Raw genomic sequence first — 17,476 nt, forward strand, 5'->3', positions numbered from 1 at the left:
TGCAGAACAAAGGAAAAGCAAAGTTTCTACAATAACCTGTAGAAAAGTAAATATAACACTCTCACAGTCGATCTTTGACGGTTCAACACTGGAATGAAGTAGCATATCAACTTAAAACTTTGTGCTAAATGCTCATAGCAGGTCTTCATCAGTCCATTCCTGCAAAAAAGAAGAAAACAAAAATCAGGATTTTACAACAAATATAGAGCTTAATGAAGTTTGCCTTCCTGTGATGCAAAACACAGTCCTACCTCTTCTTCCAAACGTGGTTCTTTTGCTACATGACCATCTTCTTCGTATCCTCTCTTTCGTTTGCTGCAATACAAAAAAGTGAAGTCAACATGCAACAGAGCGGATATGTCATAATCGGAACAAGCAGCTATTGTTGGTGAACTCAATGTTCAATGTCCGTGTCCAAACCCTTCCTTCGAGTCCATTTTGCCCACTCATTTAGTGAAGAATGGCATCTAGTTTCCACCACACCTTCATTGCCTCCTTAGTAGTTGTAGTTTCACATCTCTTCATTTTCAACCGTATGTTTATGTAGACTAGCTCACATATTTAGTGAATACATCTATTTGGACGCCACAATTCAGCATTTCCCCCCCAAGCGTGTGCCTTTCACAAACCTGTCCACTTTATCTTACAGGACAGAGTGCACCATCATGTCACTGGCTGCTGCCATCCAGGTAATGTGAGTTTTACAGATTTCCAGCTGAGAATCAAAGTGTGGTAGCGGGACCACACAGCCAGCCAGCCAAAGTGAGGCCTCGTCCCCCTGAGGCGCACGACCGAAGACGAAAGTCAGTTTGTATTTATAAGCATGTGGCCTAGATTCCAGGCGGTTCAAACGCAATATGGCTGTTCTCCATGGGAAACCACTTGCTGCATATTTGAATACTGTCCTTCCAAAGCCCTTCCCAAAACGCTTCAGACACTCACAGTTTGTTGAACTGATTAAAAGTTTGACAAGAAGCCTTGAACAGACGATTTCTATGAAGATGGACCTGAGATGCAGTCTACTGCGGATGTATCTGAACTTCTTTCCTGGTATGCTTGCCTTTCCCCTGACTGGTCATACTTGGTGGTTGATGTCGGACCAGACCTCTGATCAGCCACTCCTTCCCTTGGACAAAAGGATGATGGGGGAGGCAATCCAAAGCATTGAAGTAGCCGTCATCAGGGAATTAAAACATAGCACCTCCTCCAAGATGACACAAGCCTTAACTCCCTTTCTACACACCCTCCGCTCGCTGGGCCACCTGATACTACAAGCTCTTCCTTCATTAACCACTTGTCTTTTTGAATGGACTTCCACGCAGCACTGGAACCACTTGTTACTTTTATATACGCTGCTTTGTTTGTCAATATTATATACTTAGGCTTGTATAGAAGTAAAAAGGTGTTTGTGTGTGAACTAGCTGAACAGAGCTGAGAGCTAGAAGTTTGTAGGAGATATCTGTAACCTGTCCTGTGCATGTGTTAACCCTGAATGGATCCTGCTATAGCGTGTGGGCCTACATATATGCTGCTCTAACTACCATCACATGAACTTCCTTTAAGCCGCGGGGTGTGAATGAATAAGCTTTCATGCATTCGCAGTCTCTTTTGCCCCTTTGGCGGCGTTTCAGTACACCTCTGCACCGACTGTTTTCATGTAGATTCATCCTGAGAAGTCATGCCACGCACAGATTTATCAACTTCAAAACTCACAGTCGTAAGGGTTGGCCTCGCGTGCCTCCTGACGATTCAAGCAGCTGCAAAGTCAGAATCTGTGCCTGTCATAGCTCAAGAGTTTACCAAACTGTTTACTGTAGATGCACTTAAGATACCACGGACCTCACCGACCTCACCAAGTGTTAACAGACAACTGGCGACCGATAAATGAGCCTGAACGTCTCCTCATCAGCAATACCAATATATCAGCTGTGCTACATGGTATGGATGATGTAGGTAGGAATGTGGCGTGCTGTTGTACTTCCTTTCTGTATTTCATACAGCTGATGATGTTTTCCTTTTTATTTTTCTACCTGATACTGAACCTTGAACCTTTTGCATCTTAGATACGACAACCTGGCTAAAATAAAACTGTTACTACGTATGACAACAGAGGGCTTGAGTCGCTTACTTGGGGTGTGGGGAATAGAGTTTACATCTATGATTACAAGCGTACACATATGGTTTAAATATGACAATACTTTGAGCTCTGATGATTGGAAAACAAAAGAAGAATGAGCAGGACATATTTCCTTACTTGCTTGAGCTGAACTCGGCATGAATCCTCTCCAGCTTCTGTTTGTAAATATTAACTTCCTCGGCTTTGGGAAGTTCGTACTTCTTCAGGAGGGTTTTCATCCCTGCAAGAACGCAGAACAGAACAAAAATATCAGCTGAAAACTGTTCCTCGAACCACTGCAGTGAGGCTCACGCAGCTCAATAGCACCACCTTGTGGTCTAAAACGGTTTCGTTTACTCACTTCTCATTGAGTCGTACATCTTCGACAGAGTCTCTTTGTCTCCTCGCAGTCCCACACACTCTGTCAGGTAGCTGGATGTTTGAAATTAACAAAAGGAGGCTGATTTAATTTAACACATTATGAGGAAAAAATAAAACAAATGCATTGCATTTTTCTTTAGATGAATTGAAGTCTAAGGTCACACAAACACTTGATTTCAGAAATAATACCTAAAAACAGACTTCCCACACAGATATATACATACAGTTGTATTATATGTTTAAGACACACAATACTTGAGACACTTTGTTTTGGTGTATTTACAATGAAATGTAATACTAATGCAACTGGACTTGCAGTTATTGAAGATGTTTCCCCTCTCATCCGAAAGTCCAGTTACCTTTTGGATTAAGTTTAGAATTACCATGACCTGGATGACTTGAGAACCTTCACAGACACTATTTATTATTGCTAAATGAATCAAAATCTAATGTTAAAATTCCATGTTCCCCATGTTTTTATCAGAGCATGCCTAAAGACTCACCTCTCCATACTGAGACCGGCTCTTGAGGCACTGTTCAGAATAGCTGTTAGAGCAATCTGAGAGGGGGGAAACAGCAGCCCTGCGTCTGTCATTGTTGCCTGTGTTAGAAAGTCATCAGCACTCTTCCTCAGGGACTCTGGGTTCTCCAGTGTAGGGTATCTCGTCTGAGGGATGACATTTAGGAATGATTAAAAATGAAATTGAGAAAGCACAGATAATTGTAAATGTTAAGCTCACCAGAAAGTCTTCCTACCTTCAGGTCGATGAGCAGGCCCTCCATTGGTCTGTAAGGGGTGTGGACCACCAGGTGAAAGTTAAGTTGTTGGATCAGCAGGAGCTCATACTCCAGGATCTGCTCCAGGACTCTTTCCTGCCCAGCTGGGGTCTCCTGCAGGAGGTTGCCCACAAACTGGGTGCTAGACACATTGAACTCATCCACTTTACAGGACAGGTATGCACACGTCAGCCTGAAACACAGAGCTACACTTGAGTTCGTTGTGTTTTTTAAAACTTAATTTATCACAGAGTTCAAACATATCTACAAGTATTGTTTGTATCATTTATTATAAAGTATAATCCTATTAAATAAGGTCTTTAATTTCTTACCATAACTGGGCTACTCACATGATAATCCTAGGGTGGTACTCCATAATAGAGTTGTTCAGATAGAATCTTCTGAAGTACATGATGGCTGTACCCTGTACAAGTGAGACACACATAAGTCAGATATCTAAAAACATTAACCTCATATTGTTGCGACATGGATGAAAAGAAAGCACATATATACCACAACAGATTTGGGCATGACGGGCTTGAAAGCATTGCAGAAGTCCAGCATCCTCTTCTCATAGTGTCTGAATAAAACGTCTTCCTCATGACGCTCCAAGAAGGTGGACGCACTCAGCCCAGCCTGATTCACACAGAGAGGCGGGAGCAGGTAAAGTCAGCTGTCACGGTGGTCTGTTGTCATCTGCTAATATCTTTATTTAAGTTACTACTTACCTTTCCACTTTCTATGATCTTGTTACGAAACTTCTGATTGGCCTTGTACCTCATCTGCTCAAGTTCATCGTCACTTTTAAAAATCCAGCATTTTCGCTGTGAACTGTTGTGGAACATGACTGCTTCTGGAAGAAAACAACACAACAAGAATAGTAAGGGAAAACAAGAGTTAGCTTGCTGCTAACAGCGTGGCTAGTTTTCGTTAGCATCAATTAACTTACTTTAATTGAGTCTAAATATACACTAGTCCATTCAAAACCGGATAACGATGACAATGATGTAGTATGTAGTTACAGTCGTGTACAATACAGCCTCTTTAGTCCATCGTTAAACTTCAAACACCAACAATAATAAAACTGACGCGCGTCGCTACTTCTTAGCGTCACGTTGTCTCCCGTTGATGACGCGCTACTACCGTAAACTACAATAAAATGCGCAATAGAAATGTATTTGTCAGCACGCCTCTCTCTCTCTCTCTCTCTCTCTCTCTCTCTCTCTCTCTCTCTCTCTCTCCCTCTCTCAATTCAATTCAATTCAAAAGAGCTTTATTGGTATGGGAAACATGCATTGCCAAGAGTCAAAATAAAAATACTAAATTAGTTATATAAAAGGAGATACAGACAAAATATGTAAACAGATCTGCATAAAACTGGAGCATTATAATCACTTAGAAAATATGTGCTGTTTAACTTAAAATATAAACTGAAAATGCTGAATTTACTCTTAAAAATATATACAGATAAGTAAAGATAACTTAAGATAAAAGTGAATAATATAGACAGCAGTTAAAGACAAAAAAGTGACAACTGTAAACCATAACTTTTTAAAAGTGTTTTATTTTATTTTCGTTTAAAATGTATTTACAGTTCTTTGTTCTTTGTTTGTAGGCTACAGTTTGTCTATATACAGGGATGAGCAGTGCAGACGTTCATTGCAGGTATACTCTCTCTCTCTCTCTCTCACACACACACACACACACACACAAACACACGCTAATAGCGCAGGTTAGCATTAATTAGATAAAAAGTAGGCCTTATACTATTAAACTCTATAGACATAAGGCCAGTAGGTTTCAAACACAATTAACGTAATATACAGGGCACGCTTACTTATCAAAATACAACACTTACACACAGGAATAAATCTCTATAGTAGGTCACACAGGTTTAGAAATGTAAGCATATTTAAATTGTAAAATGAATGAAATAGGCTAGATAAATATATGTCGTTTATGTATTGTAGGCGACATTTGAGGGCGTGTTTCATAACTTGATTTCAAGATTTCCCCTTTATTTGATTTGCACTGTTCCACTGATCCACTTCCTTTGATTTCCCTCAGCTCACTGAGCACCTGGAGGAAACTTCAGAATAGCTGAGCAGCTTTCTGAAAATGTTGGTCAGATTCCTGGATTTGGAGCATTTTAGATGGAAGAGCAGAACAGAAATTGAATCACACAGTATGTTTAGACGGAGCCTCTCAACCCCCACCAGTGTTTCCGTATACCGTCATTTGCATAAACATGAGTAATTTATGAATAATAAATGGACGTGCATTCAGCAGGAGCCGTTAATTTGCATATCACCGCAGCTAGTTTTATTTCCTTAGTGCCGTGTTATCATGAAGCCCTTCAAGCCGGCATAAACCCGAATCAAAGAAATAATGCTTTAACAGGTACGTGCTGAGGACTATTTTATTATCTTAATCTCTTTTTGTACATGCTGAAAATATTTAAACTTTTATGCGTGAGCTGTAGCCTTAGTGTACGTGAGTGTGTGTGCGTGTGTGTGTGATAGGCTTGTAAAACCGCTCTGCGTTCACTGTGCGCCGGGCTTACATCTACAGTATCCATCGCTCGGTTTTGCCATGTAGCCTAAATTGCATAAACATGAAGTGCCGATGCATTATTGATGAGACCATTGCAACGTTTACTGTATGTGAGCCCGTGTGTGCGCGCGCTGATAGGGCGTGTAATGCTCGCGTGCGTGAGTGACTGCGTGCATGTAGGTCTGTGTTGTCAGTTAACTGAACACCTTTCAGTCTGCTTTTTGGCATAAAATCTTACTGTTGTGTGGATGACGTTTTTATATATCAATATTTATACCTTTTTAAACACTTAGAATTATAATTAACACTTGTGAATGCAGCTTTATTTTTTAGAATGCATTATGCCTTTGAAACCAAACTCTGTGTGTGCTTAAGTGTGTATTTGAGGTGGTTTTGCTTGTGTGTCTATGACTAAAGGCTGTACCTATATAAACTGACAGGCAGTGTTTTATAGGAAATCAACTTGGGTGATTTTTTTTGCCACCTGCAAATCAGCCGAATGATCTTTGAGCCTCCCTGATCAAGTTACTTTCCATCCATTCAGACTCAAGTCTGCACTCCTTCCTGTTATATTTCTGCTGCATATGAAAACCTGAAATTATTACAATTCATGGACACAAAGTCAGCCGCTGACCGGCAGATTGATGCCGTGTGAGGCATCACCTTGGCTGTACACAGCTTTGTAAAGTATTCATGATGACGATAATGTTGTGGAGAAGGAGGAAGAGGAGGAGGAGGAGGAGGGAGGGAGGGAGGGAGAGTCTGGAGGAGGATGAGCAGGATTATCCCCACCCCTGTGAAGTTACTTTCTTGTATGAAAGGAAATCATTTGGAAATAACCTTGACAAAGATGCAAATGATTTCTCTGACCAATGAGCTCGCTTAATCTGTTTTTACCTCTTCTTTGATATTCCTCTTTCAGCGTTCAATCCAATTTAAGCTTCACACACCAACAAATACAATTAAACCTGCATTCAGACGCCCCTATACATGTGCATATTAATTATCCTGCCCTCCATCATGCACAAACACCCCCCACCCCCCCAAGTGCACTGCCGTTGCCATGGCAACTAGGGGTGGCAGTGCTGATGTCAGAGCCTCCTCCAAGGACACTCATGCAGGCGCTGGGTCAGGTGATATGCACTGCTGCCGGGCATCGACTAACACCCAAGAACAAAATGGCCGCCATCCCCTCTCTCTCTTTACTTTTCTGTGCTGCATTGGGAGAGGGTCTCTTTGAGACTCAAACAAAAGAGGAAGTTGCACCTGCGTGTGCTTGTTTTTGATGATATGTGTGATATGGATGATGTGGGATATTCTCAGTGTGATTGGTGTGACTGAAACGCATCACAGAGCTGAGCCGTCTGAGCCCCCTCAGAGATCAGCCGCCTGTCTGAAGAATTTACAAACCTGCCCGGCGATTTAAGCACGTCCACATGCGTGTGTGTGTGTGTGTGTGTGCCTTTGTGTTTGAATGTGTCCATACATCGGTTTCCTCAGGTTGGCATTAGGGTTTTTTTCCCCCCCACTCCCCCCTCATGCCTCCCCTCCAGACACTCAAAGCTCCCCCACCATCTCTCCCTCTCTCTGTGTGTGTCTCTAATTGAGCTTTGTGTCTACCTCCATCTCCATTCAAATCCACACTCATTTGCATACTGCCGCCGCGCGCCGGGCAGCTCCCCAGCTGTACAGTACGGCACTAAATGAGGAACACAGACCCACTTTACGTGACGTGAATACTAAGCAGCTAGGAGAGTCATTTTCCCTGTTTCCTGAAAACACAGCTACCTGAGAGAGGCAGGAGGACGGTTGTATCAAATCAGTGCATCCAGAGCGAGACAGGCGTGAACAGAGATGCGGATGTAGATGCAGAGTTTGTTATTTTTAATAAACTGAGACATAGCAGAAGGTATCACATGCTGTAATTCAACTGAAAGGAAGCCAGATGTGTTAAAGGATGCTGGTGATAAAAGCCAGTTTTAGCGTTCAGACAGATTTTGAGGATGTACACGGCTCTCATAGCACCAGCCTTGCATGGTAATTCCTCCATTTTGCTCAAGTTTAATTTGGAGCCGGCTACCTCCTGGCTTTTCTCCTGCTGAGGCCTCATCCTGAGCCCTCCTTGCCCTTCACCAGCATCAATAAATTTAGCCTGAGTGTGCACAGACACGTGATTATGTTGTATTTCTGATGCACTCCAACCACACTTAACAGAACGTGTTAAGCACATCCTTAATGGGAACCTTAAAAACCCCAAGGCCAATTTTCATTTTCCAGCATATTGGTGGGGATTTGTGACATTTCAACTCATTCCAGGATTCAATCAAAGCCGTAGCTCCAGGGAGAGCAGAAATGGCACGCTCTCTCCTGCAAATCCAACTGTCCTTGGTTTGCTATATATGCATACAACTTCTCCCTCCACAGTGAGACCAGCGAGAATTGAGTGAAATTTAATGACCCATTTAAGTTTACCTTGAAGACAAATGCAAAGAGTGCAGAAATGTTTCTGTTGTTCCCCCCTCCTCTCAGATGGAAATGTTGTATTTAGAAAAACAAAGTAAGTCCTGCTCATTTGTAAAGCGTGGAGTGCGGGCACACACACACACACACACACACACACACACGGCGTGCTCCATCATTCTGAGCACCTTCTTTGGATGTAATGTAGAGGAGGACAGATGGAGTGATGTGGGAGTGCAGCCGTTCTGCTGGAAATCGTTCACAGCAGCGAGCTCCAACAAGTCCTCCAAATGACCCTTTACATCAACGTGCATGTGCTCACCTTTGCAAATAGCCGGGCCGTTTAGGGTGTAGCGTCCTGCTGCAGTAATGCATGGCCTAGAGCTGGAGTGTGTTTGAGGCTGGACTGCATTTTGTGTTGTGTAATTATCAGGCAGATTTTTTTTTTCTTTGCAAAAAATATTTAATTTATTTCTCTCATTTTTATATAAATCTGAATATATCAGAAAAAGTGTATTTTTTCCTGTTTGTAACAGAAAGTGATCCCTAATATTACAACAAAAGGATTGCAAATGTATTTTTTTAATGTTACATAAATAATATCTGCTAAATTACATTAGAAATAAGATTCTATGCACCCGAAAAAAGGTGTGATTTTCACCCTGATAGTTTTTTTTCTAATTGGCAGAATGGGTGTCAAAGCTGTGCTTTGTGTGTGTGTGTGTGTTTCAGTGTGTGAATGTGATTATTACATTAGTGTGAATGTGCTTGCAGTGGGGGCTTTTGCATCTTAATCTAATTAAGAAGAGGATGCCTGAATATAGACGAAGAATTATGAGCTTGCAAACGGGGGAAGGGAACCCTGTTTGATCAAGTCGCGTTGCCCAGCAACACAAGCCATTTATTTCAGAGTAAAAAAAATAAATAAATAAAAGCCCTCTAAGATTTAATAATCAGGCTGTCTGCATTAAAATGCAAAGCAGGCTGTCAGGCTGCACCTGAAGGACAGCAGAAATTAGGCAGGGTAATTTCTCGACTTACAGGTGAATAGCTGACCTTCTGCAGAGTGCCTGTCACAATCAGCACTCCAGCGCTGCAAATCAGCTGAAATAAGCTTTTAAAAGCAGCTTGTAAAAAAAAAGAAAAAAACGCAAGTGTATAAAATTGAAGCAGCATGTGCACACGGTGTATTTATCTCATTTGAATTGTGTTAATTGAGCAAGCTCAAGTGATTCTAAACGCAGTCATTATCAATTTAACGCGATGTTCATTTTTAATTCTCGACTCGTTTATTCCAGGAAATAAAATGAAGACAGGCAGAATAATAAAGAAAAAGACCACACTATTTTCCTTTATAAATAACAACAATTTCAAATGAAAAACATTTTAATTCACGTTTCCTCTCTGTGAAGCTTTAATGAAAACATTCTACAAACTAGAGGATCTATTTTCTGAGGCTGCGTCCCTGACAGTGTGAGAGCTGGGTGTCGGCTGCACAAGTGCCCCTGCTAATAATCATGGCACCCTCCTCTCTTTTGTTTTCCTAATTGCCGCCGTCCCTTTTGTCAGAGAGTTTTCTTCTAAGTGCAGCAGGCCCTGCAGGAGAGCTGCGAAGCCTTCCTGTGGACTTCCTGTGGACTTCAACAAAAAGCCCTGTCAGGTGGATCAGCCATTAGTCACCAGTCCACATTGTCTCCCACAAACCTGACGTTTAAATTACACGCATATTTCCAGCGCTCCCTCTGTGAGACACAAATTGCACACGTTTTATCCTGGAAATGTCACACAGGCGCCGGGCTGAGCTTCATACAGAAAACATGTTGATAGGAAATGTAGATTTGATCCTTTGCTCTGTTAAATGTAGTTCTTCTAACATATGGCAATGGAAACTATCTAAATAGAGACATTAGATTTTAGACAATATTATCATTGGTGTGACTTTTAAATGTATTTCTTTCAATCATTTTGTTTCCAAATGAGACTCTTTTAGAAATTCTGCTCATTTTTTGTCGTATGAAACGGCGTTTATAGTTTTTCTTTAATGTTTAATTTCCATTAAATCATTATAATATTCATAACAATAACAATAACAGAGCAAATAAGTTCTCAGTCATTTAAAACGCTCCAGTTTTTGCTGTTTTAGTCCATAAAGCTGAGTACACCTGCCATCCTCAGAGTAATCTGTCACCACAATGCTCTGATTAAATAATGCCCTCTTGTGGTCTGTGTGTGCCGAATATTAAGCAGAAGCAAATATATAATTAATATCATAAAAACAGCATAAATACATGATTTTTTACACTTTATGTTTCCTGCAGTTTTACTGCCATACACTCTCAGGCTTGCATCACATTTTGAAATGTGTTAACTCGTTCATTTCCTGTTTTAATTCTTCTTAAGAGTCTTAAAAGATTCATTTAAGAGAATTACACACACACACACACACACACACACACACACACACAAGAGAATTACTCGTTCTTTTCACTAGATGGGGTAAGAGCATCATTTAACCGGCTTTGAAACTGAGCTAATGTTGCCCCACTGCACCTTTAGCATGTGACACCATCTTGATGAAACTGCACTGAAGGTGTGTTTAGATTTTCTAGAGATCCAGGGTCTGAATTTACGTCACCTCAGTCTAAGTTCTGTGTGTGTGTGTGTGTGTGTGTGTGTGTGTGTGTGTGTGTGTGTGTGTGTGTGTGTGTGTGTGTGTGTGTGTGATAAATTTCTGAGGGCGGTGTTCGTGTGCACGGCTCAGGTGCCAAATTACAGACAACATCTACATAACATTGCAGAGGTCTATTCTCTATGATGTGCTTGAATGCAGAGCCTGCACTGCTCTTACAGCATAGCCCTACTATAGCTGTATGTTAGTCGTGTTTGTATTAGATTTTATTTCATCCTTTTTTTCACTCTCTCAAAATTACATTCCTCTGTGAAGTCGATAAAGTTTCCCCACTCCGTCCTTCCCCTCTCCCAGCACCCCCTCTCGCTTCGTACACTCATTTCCGCGCGGCATATCATTAGCTCATGGTTGTGTTATGGCGTGCTGTTGTTCGGCCCGTCCCGGCTCCTCAGCGCGTCTGAATTGTCCTGGGAAAGAGAAGGGGAGAGCTTAACCAGCAGAACTGTGAGGCTCTGTGGAGATGACAAGTAGCTCCTTGATTAACCCATAGGCTGGTTGAGCGGACACACTGTGTTCTTTATTCATTCCCCTTGTCCTTTTCTTTCAGACAGAGACCCAATAGGGCCCAGCAGGTGAATGTAAAGAAACGCGAGAGGACTCCCCTCCGATCGGCCCTTTCAGAGGCGCACAATGGGCCGGCCCACCTCTTGTACAGCTGCATTAAAACCCTGATTAAAGTTCTTCCTGTTAGCGATTGATTGAGGATGCAGAGCTAAAAACCAACAAAAAGCCGCGCTGCTGAGGCCTGATAATGACCGGGCCCCACCTACAAAGAGCAGGCTTCAAATGATTAGTGGCCTTTTGTTTTCTTAGTAGGTGTGTTTGTGAGTGTGTGTGTGTGTGTGTGTGTTAGAGAAAGAGAGAGGAGTGAGGGAGGAGAAGTTGTTTAAGCGCAGCAGGAGGTCTTCAGACAGATAGCTCTAATTAATCGACGGGGCTCTCTGGAAAAAAGGAAAAACAAACACAAAAACCTTCCTTTTCTTTCTGTTTGTCTTTCTTTTCTTTTCTTTTAATCATCAGTGACGACAAGCGTGTATGCGTGTGTTAGCGTTGGAGCATTATGTAGCTATTAATGGCTTGATTGCTGGGCCTTGGCCTACAATTTAACAACCACAAATATTCGACACAACCCAAAATTTTTTGTCAGTATCAAATCATTCCTAAAATAAATCTCAGTTTTCCTCAAAACACACGAGAAGTCTGATTAAAAATAAAGGAACAATTGTAAGAGAAAAAAGAAGGAGCCGCTTTGTTCGTAGTCCTGTAATCACCAAAAGCATTATGGGTAGCTAAAGAATAAAAAGAATGTCTCCTACATGTGCTGGAGGTGCGTTTAAACTTTCCCATGCTTCTCATAATCATGTTCTGAAGTGTGGAGTTTTAAACACTCCTGTCATTGTTATGTAAACAGCCTTTTTTTGCATGTTAATCCTTTTATGAGCGAACGTGAGGGAGACGCATGACGACATGGGAAATGATTTGTGGAGAAGACGCCGAGAAGACTTTAACAATGTCTCTGTGTGTGCGTGCGTGTGTGTGTCTAGAGAGAGAGAGGGTTTTCAAGAATCCATAAATATTGCATTTCTTTGTTTGACGGATGTGTGACACATTTTCATGTTTCCTCAACAAATTCCACTGTCACATTTCTCCTTTTGTCAGTCATCTTCCAAACAGCACATCCTGACAATTATCCCAAAGAAACTCCTGATCAAAACCCACCTTATTCCGTCTGCTGCTCGGGCCCCATCGCGCACACTCATCCTGCATCGCTCTCCTCTTCCTCTTCCTTCTGTCTTTATTTGATTCCAGCTCTCTATATTGCTCCTCTCATCAGTTCAAATGCAAAAAAAAATTACATTTACAAAGTGTTCGTGTCATCTGTGTTTCACACACTTTGTAATGTCTGTTTGTTGATGCACAGCACGGTTTATTACAGCGTTGGCTGCAGAGTGATCGTCGTTCTCGCTGTACTGTAAACGAAGCAGCTAATTCACAGTTTCAACAGAGGAGGGCATTGTGCATTGAATTAATGTGGGACGCTCTTAATGATGGACTTGTCAGCAGAAAGTGGTAATAATGGCTCTAAAAAAAGTCTCATTAAAATTGCCTGGATGTACCTTGTCAATAATAATTGGTTAGGATTAGATTTTTGGATATTTTTGTGCTTTTTTTTTTGTAGTTTTTTGGCAAACTCAATATGAAGTCACATGCTTTTATTTTCTGATGAATACTTTCAAGTGAAGGTTTATTTTGGTCTTAAGTTAGGCCGTAGAATTTCCAAGAAATTTGCACAAATTTACCCACTTCAAACCACAAGAAAAAGCTTTTTTTTCCCAGTCAATCGTTGAGTGTCTGAACAGCAGGAGAGAGAGAAATAGAGACAGACAGGTGGGGGACGGCACTGAGGAGGCCCTCAGGCTACAGTGAGGGTCTTGGGCAGATTGGCTCTGAGGCTCCACAACGATCCTCACATCCCACACATTTATCAGGATAGGGTTAGTGTACCACACTGTGCCTACACTTACACTGTGCCCTCGCGCAAACACACACACACATGTTCAGACATCCGCCCACGCCCACTGTAAGCCTCATAGCCTTTTTAACTTCTCCTCTGCGCACCTCTTCCTCCCACTCGGCTGTTATTAGCCTCAGACAATCAGACTACCTGACTCCACCTCGCGGCGTGTGTGTGTGTGAGTCACAGCGACCTGCAGTCTCAGTTATTTTCAAGAGCATAATTGTTCCGTGTGTGTGCAGCAAATTGCTCCTGCAGAATCAAAGGAATGGTACAGGCGAGAAATATTACGACAAAATAAGTAAAATGTCAAAGACGGCGGAATTATTAGAGTTTTTTTGGGAACGGTGCAATAACAGGAATCACACGGAGCAATACTTTGTAAATACAGTTATAGGAGTTCTGCTTTTATTCTGGTAACTTAAAGGCTCTCAGACTAAGCCCTGTATCTCCTATACGGTCAGGGAGTCTTATATGACGCAAGTGAGGCCTCAGGCGCATGAAAAGAGGAAATTCAACTTCTGACAAGAGAGTGGAGTTCTCTTTCATTTGCACCATGTACATCTCTTTGCTCTTTATAGAGATGGACTTTAACTGTACCTGGCAGGCAGCGCGGGGGGATAAGAGCAGAGGTCTGTTGATAAATCCTGCTCGGATTGTAGTCGGACTCAACAAATGTCTACACCGAACCCCCTCGGAGTGTAAAAGCAATGAGATACTGTTCCTGTGTACCACTGGCTGTTCTGCATGCACACTGCTGATTTATTATAGATAGGACACAGCGGTACGGCCTGCTCACAAGTCTGCTTTTTATCTGCATGTGTAAGGGGTCAAAAATGAATGACCACAAAGGGGAAATGATGAGCGACATATTTATAAGAGATGTCATTAAGATTCGTTGGAATCTGTTCTTACACATGTGTAAATGTCAGAAATAAGGAGGCATTCTTTAATCTTTTCTGGGATAAATCTCACAACTAATGTGTAACAAAGAAGCTGCTAAAACACTTTCACGGGTGTGTTTCAATAACCACGAAGATTGGCAGTCTCGACGCAACCCCTGTCCCCAGCTCCAACCCCCCCTCAGCCTCATCCTTGCCCCCACCAACCCACCCTCAACAAGCTGCGATCCTCTGCAGCACAAACGGCAGCACGTTGTCACACACTCCACCCTCGGTGTCAGCAGCGGGTCACGGAGGCCGACGCTGGGTTGCGCGTACCATCAAACACACATGTCAGAGTGAAGGACTGCCAGATTGTCAGTTACTCTTCTCTTCCAACCCTAAAAATATCTCACAGCCTAACACCCCGCCCCTCCTCTCTCTCTCTCACACACACACACACACACACACACGCAATATCCTGATCTGTCTGACCCCGCTGGATGTGGATCAGTGCAGAGGAACTGACAACCCAGACTTCTGGCATGCCAACAAGTCTGGTGTCGATGAAGTGATGCTTTGAATTAAAAGTGCGTTTGACGCTTAAGAGGAGCTAACCTGATTTGGCCGGCTAACGTGATTTGAGTGGGCTCAGACGGAGATAAAGTGCTACAGTGTGTGGAGAGAAATGGATCCCTGCCAGTCGGATCTGCTTATTCAGTCGATAATGGAAGCAAATGCAGCTAAATGAACCCTGAGGTTCAGCACGGAGCTAATCTGAAATGCTAACAGTTGCCCTTGCATTGAGGCTATTCTTGGCTTTATCGCTATGGTTATCTAATAGCTGTTTTTAAATGCTCTGGAGCATTGCAAGCATTTAGCGTGGGGATCGTTCATAAGCCCGCAGGTTTTTTTTTTGGCATCAGTGACGGAAAGAAATTAAATTTGTCTGAATTTCTGTGCTAAACCTCCTGACATATTTGTTCAGCACTGGGTGTATTCACTGTTAAAACAGTGTTTCTCGCCCGTTCTGTTGCGAGAAGGGCTTCTCATCGGAGAGGCCGAGCTTCTGGGCTGTGTTCGGAGGTGAGAGGGTGTCAGAGATGGTGCGACGCAAAGTGCAGAAGCGTTGATTGGACGGAGGTGGGTGGATCTCGAGATCTTGGAGAAAAAGATATTAGGATGCCGATGTGCATGAAGCTCCCGCAGTTTGTTTCTCTTAACCAACACTTCACTGTTTATGTTGAGTCTTTTGCTTTGTACGTAAAGAAGCCGAGGTGCGGTGGCCCCCTCCTCAACAGTCCCATCCTCAAAGAGCATTAATCATTGGTTCTCAAAGACGCGGTCTCTCTGAGGAGCAGTCACTCACCACAGAGTGACGAGACACACATGAAAGCTAGCAAAGGGGGGGCTCTAGATAAGGTATGGTGAACCATCCTGCGGGGAGAAGGGGGAGAGGATTTCCCCTCTCATTAAAGATCAACTGCTCGGCTCTTTCTAATGAGAACTCCTTCTTGAAAGCAAACAAACAAACACATGAAGGGAACCATTAAGAGGAGAAGAGGCTTTCCACAATAGAAGATATTGCACTTTGTCAACAATGCGCCTCATATGAACTGAGGAGTCGTCTGCATACGTTGTGGATGGGTGCTATATCTGAGAGGTCACAGGTGGTCTCAGGAGGAAACCTGGTCCTTCCCCTGCTCCTCTAAGAAATGCCTTCATGATCTCCAAGCGTGAGGCCTCGCTCCCGAAGACCGAACCCCCTGCTGGGCCTCTAATCCGCTCTAAAAGAAGCAGGAAGATGGCTCCTCTGCTCCCTCTGTGGCCTTTGGGTCCTCCGACACCTCCTACTATATGAGGGGATTAGCAGAGCAGGCCTGGAGCACCCCCGCTGTCTCAGTAAGGAGCTGACCCTGCAACCCCGTGGCCAGGTGGAGGTCCAGGATGGATGGATACTCGGGACTAAATGAGGCGTCCTGACGGGCGTCAGGTAAGACAGGTCACGAGGGGTCGACGAACCCCTGCGGTCGGACACAAAAAGAGGCAGAGGATCACCTGCCGCTCGCCAGATCAAATGCGAGCTTAAATAGGGGGCTCCTCTCTTGTCAAATCTCTCTCCATGAATACTCAGCAAGGCCAGAACCTGCTCGACAGCCTCCCCCAGCCCTGGCCTCCTGTAGACCTGAGACCCTGTTGACGGCTAACACCTCCTGTACTTCAGCCCAGGTCCCCTCGCAGTAGCCATCAAGCTCTTAATTCCTCCTCTCAGCCCATCACTAAGTACTGTGTGCATAATGGACCTATAATCAACCTCTGGCCAATGGAGCCTTTTCTCTCAGCGTGTCTGCACTCATGTCGAGCTGGCATGTCGAGTTGCAATGAGATGCTAATTAGACTTCATATCTACAGGGCTAATCTGTGTGTTCACATTCAGGTGCTTTTAATCCACTCCATAGCCGAGCCGCGTGCTAATTTGCAGGTAGTTTTTCTATATAGTGGACAAAGGGGAAGGGTGGAATTATCTTATGAATGATTATGATGTAGACACGTCTGAAGGTAGCTCTTCTGGTGCTAATTTCTAAGTTCTATGTAGAGTGTGTTCTGCAGCTGTAAGGTTAATGGTCAGATCCTGCTCTCTCCACCAAATAACCTCATCAAACTGCACCGCATGACAGGGTAAGTGAGGGGTGTGGCGAGCTAGGTGCCCAACACAATGCCCCCTGTCAGTCAGCCTCATTCCTGGGGGTGAAGAGGTGCGAGGGAGGGTGGCAGCCACAGGCCATTGGGTCCCCGCGATTGGCCTTAATCCGCCAGCTAATAAGTTCAGAGAGGGGCCATATGCTGCAGTGCAATGTGCGGGGAGGGGAGTGTTGCCTCATGTTACTTACACCAGGCCGGCGCTTTCTCAGGTACCGCCCTCCCACGGTCTGTTCCTTTGTACTGGGGGATCAGCCCTCTCCACGCTGTGAATGGTCCGAATTGATTAAACCCCACCGTATAATTGTCAGCAAATCCCAGCGAATCATTTCCCATCCATTTGAAAAGTACAATGTGCGTTTCTCTCTTTCTCCTCGCCCCCTTTTTTTCCCCCCCTCAATGCC

General features: G+C 43.4%; 1 protein-coding gene across 1 annotated transcript; it reads right to left on the minus strand.

The window, feature by feature from the left end:
* Positions 1–10: 10 nt before the first annotated feature.
* Positions 11–4,348, minus strand: ccnh (cyclin H). The gene is made up of 10 exons (XM_069682607.1): positions 4,224–4,348; positions 4,003–4,127; positions 3,788–3,910; positions 3,625–3,698; positions 3,254–3,467; positions 3,001–3,164; positions 2,478–2,548; positions 2,255–2,357; positions 252–315; positions 11–159 (listed from the first exon to the last, which is right to left on the minus strand). Exons 2-10 carry the CDS (start codon positions 4,117–4,119, stop codon positions 133–135), a joined length of 957 nt encoding a protein of 318 aa, XP_069538708.1. The 5' UTR covers positions 4,120–4,127; positions 4,224–4,348; the 3' UTR covers positions 11–132.
* Positions 4,349–17,476: the final 13,128 nt, after the last annotated feature.

This window comes from Semicossyphus pulcher, unplaced genomic scaffold (genome assembly GCF_022749685.1).
Source record: "Semicossyphus pulcher isolate SPU_LCO1_2020_fin unplaced genomic scaffold, fSemPul1.0.p SCAF_6, whole genome shotgun sequence".
Taxonomy (NCBI): Eukaryota; Metazoa; Chordata; class Actinopteri; order Labriformes; family Labridae; genus Semicossyphus; species Semicossyphus pulcher.

What these genes read in the sequence shown, in the direction of transcription:
- ccnh (XM_069682607.1), bottom strand. Translation starts at nt 4,119, where the DNA reads ATGTTCCACAACAGTTCACAGCGAAAATGCTGGATTTTTAAAAGTGAC. An exon ending in AGATCATAGAAAGTGGAAAG is followed by an intron (nt 3,911 to 4,002) that starts GTAAGTAGTAAC and finishes TGTGTGAATCAG; the next exon opens with GCTGGGCTGAGTGCGTCCAC. An exon ending in TACCACCCTAGGATTATCAT is followed by an intron (nt 3,468 to 3,624) that starts GTGAGTAGCCCA and finishes TCTGTGTTTCAG; the next exon opens with GCTGACGTGTGCATACCTGT.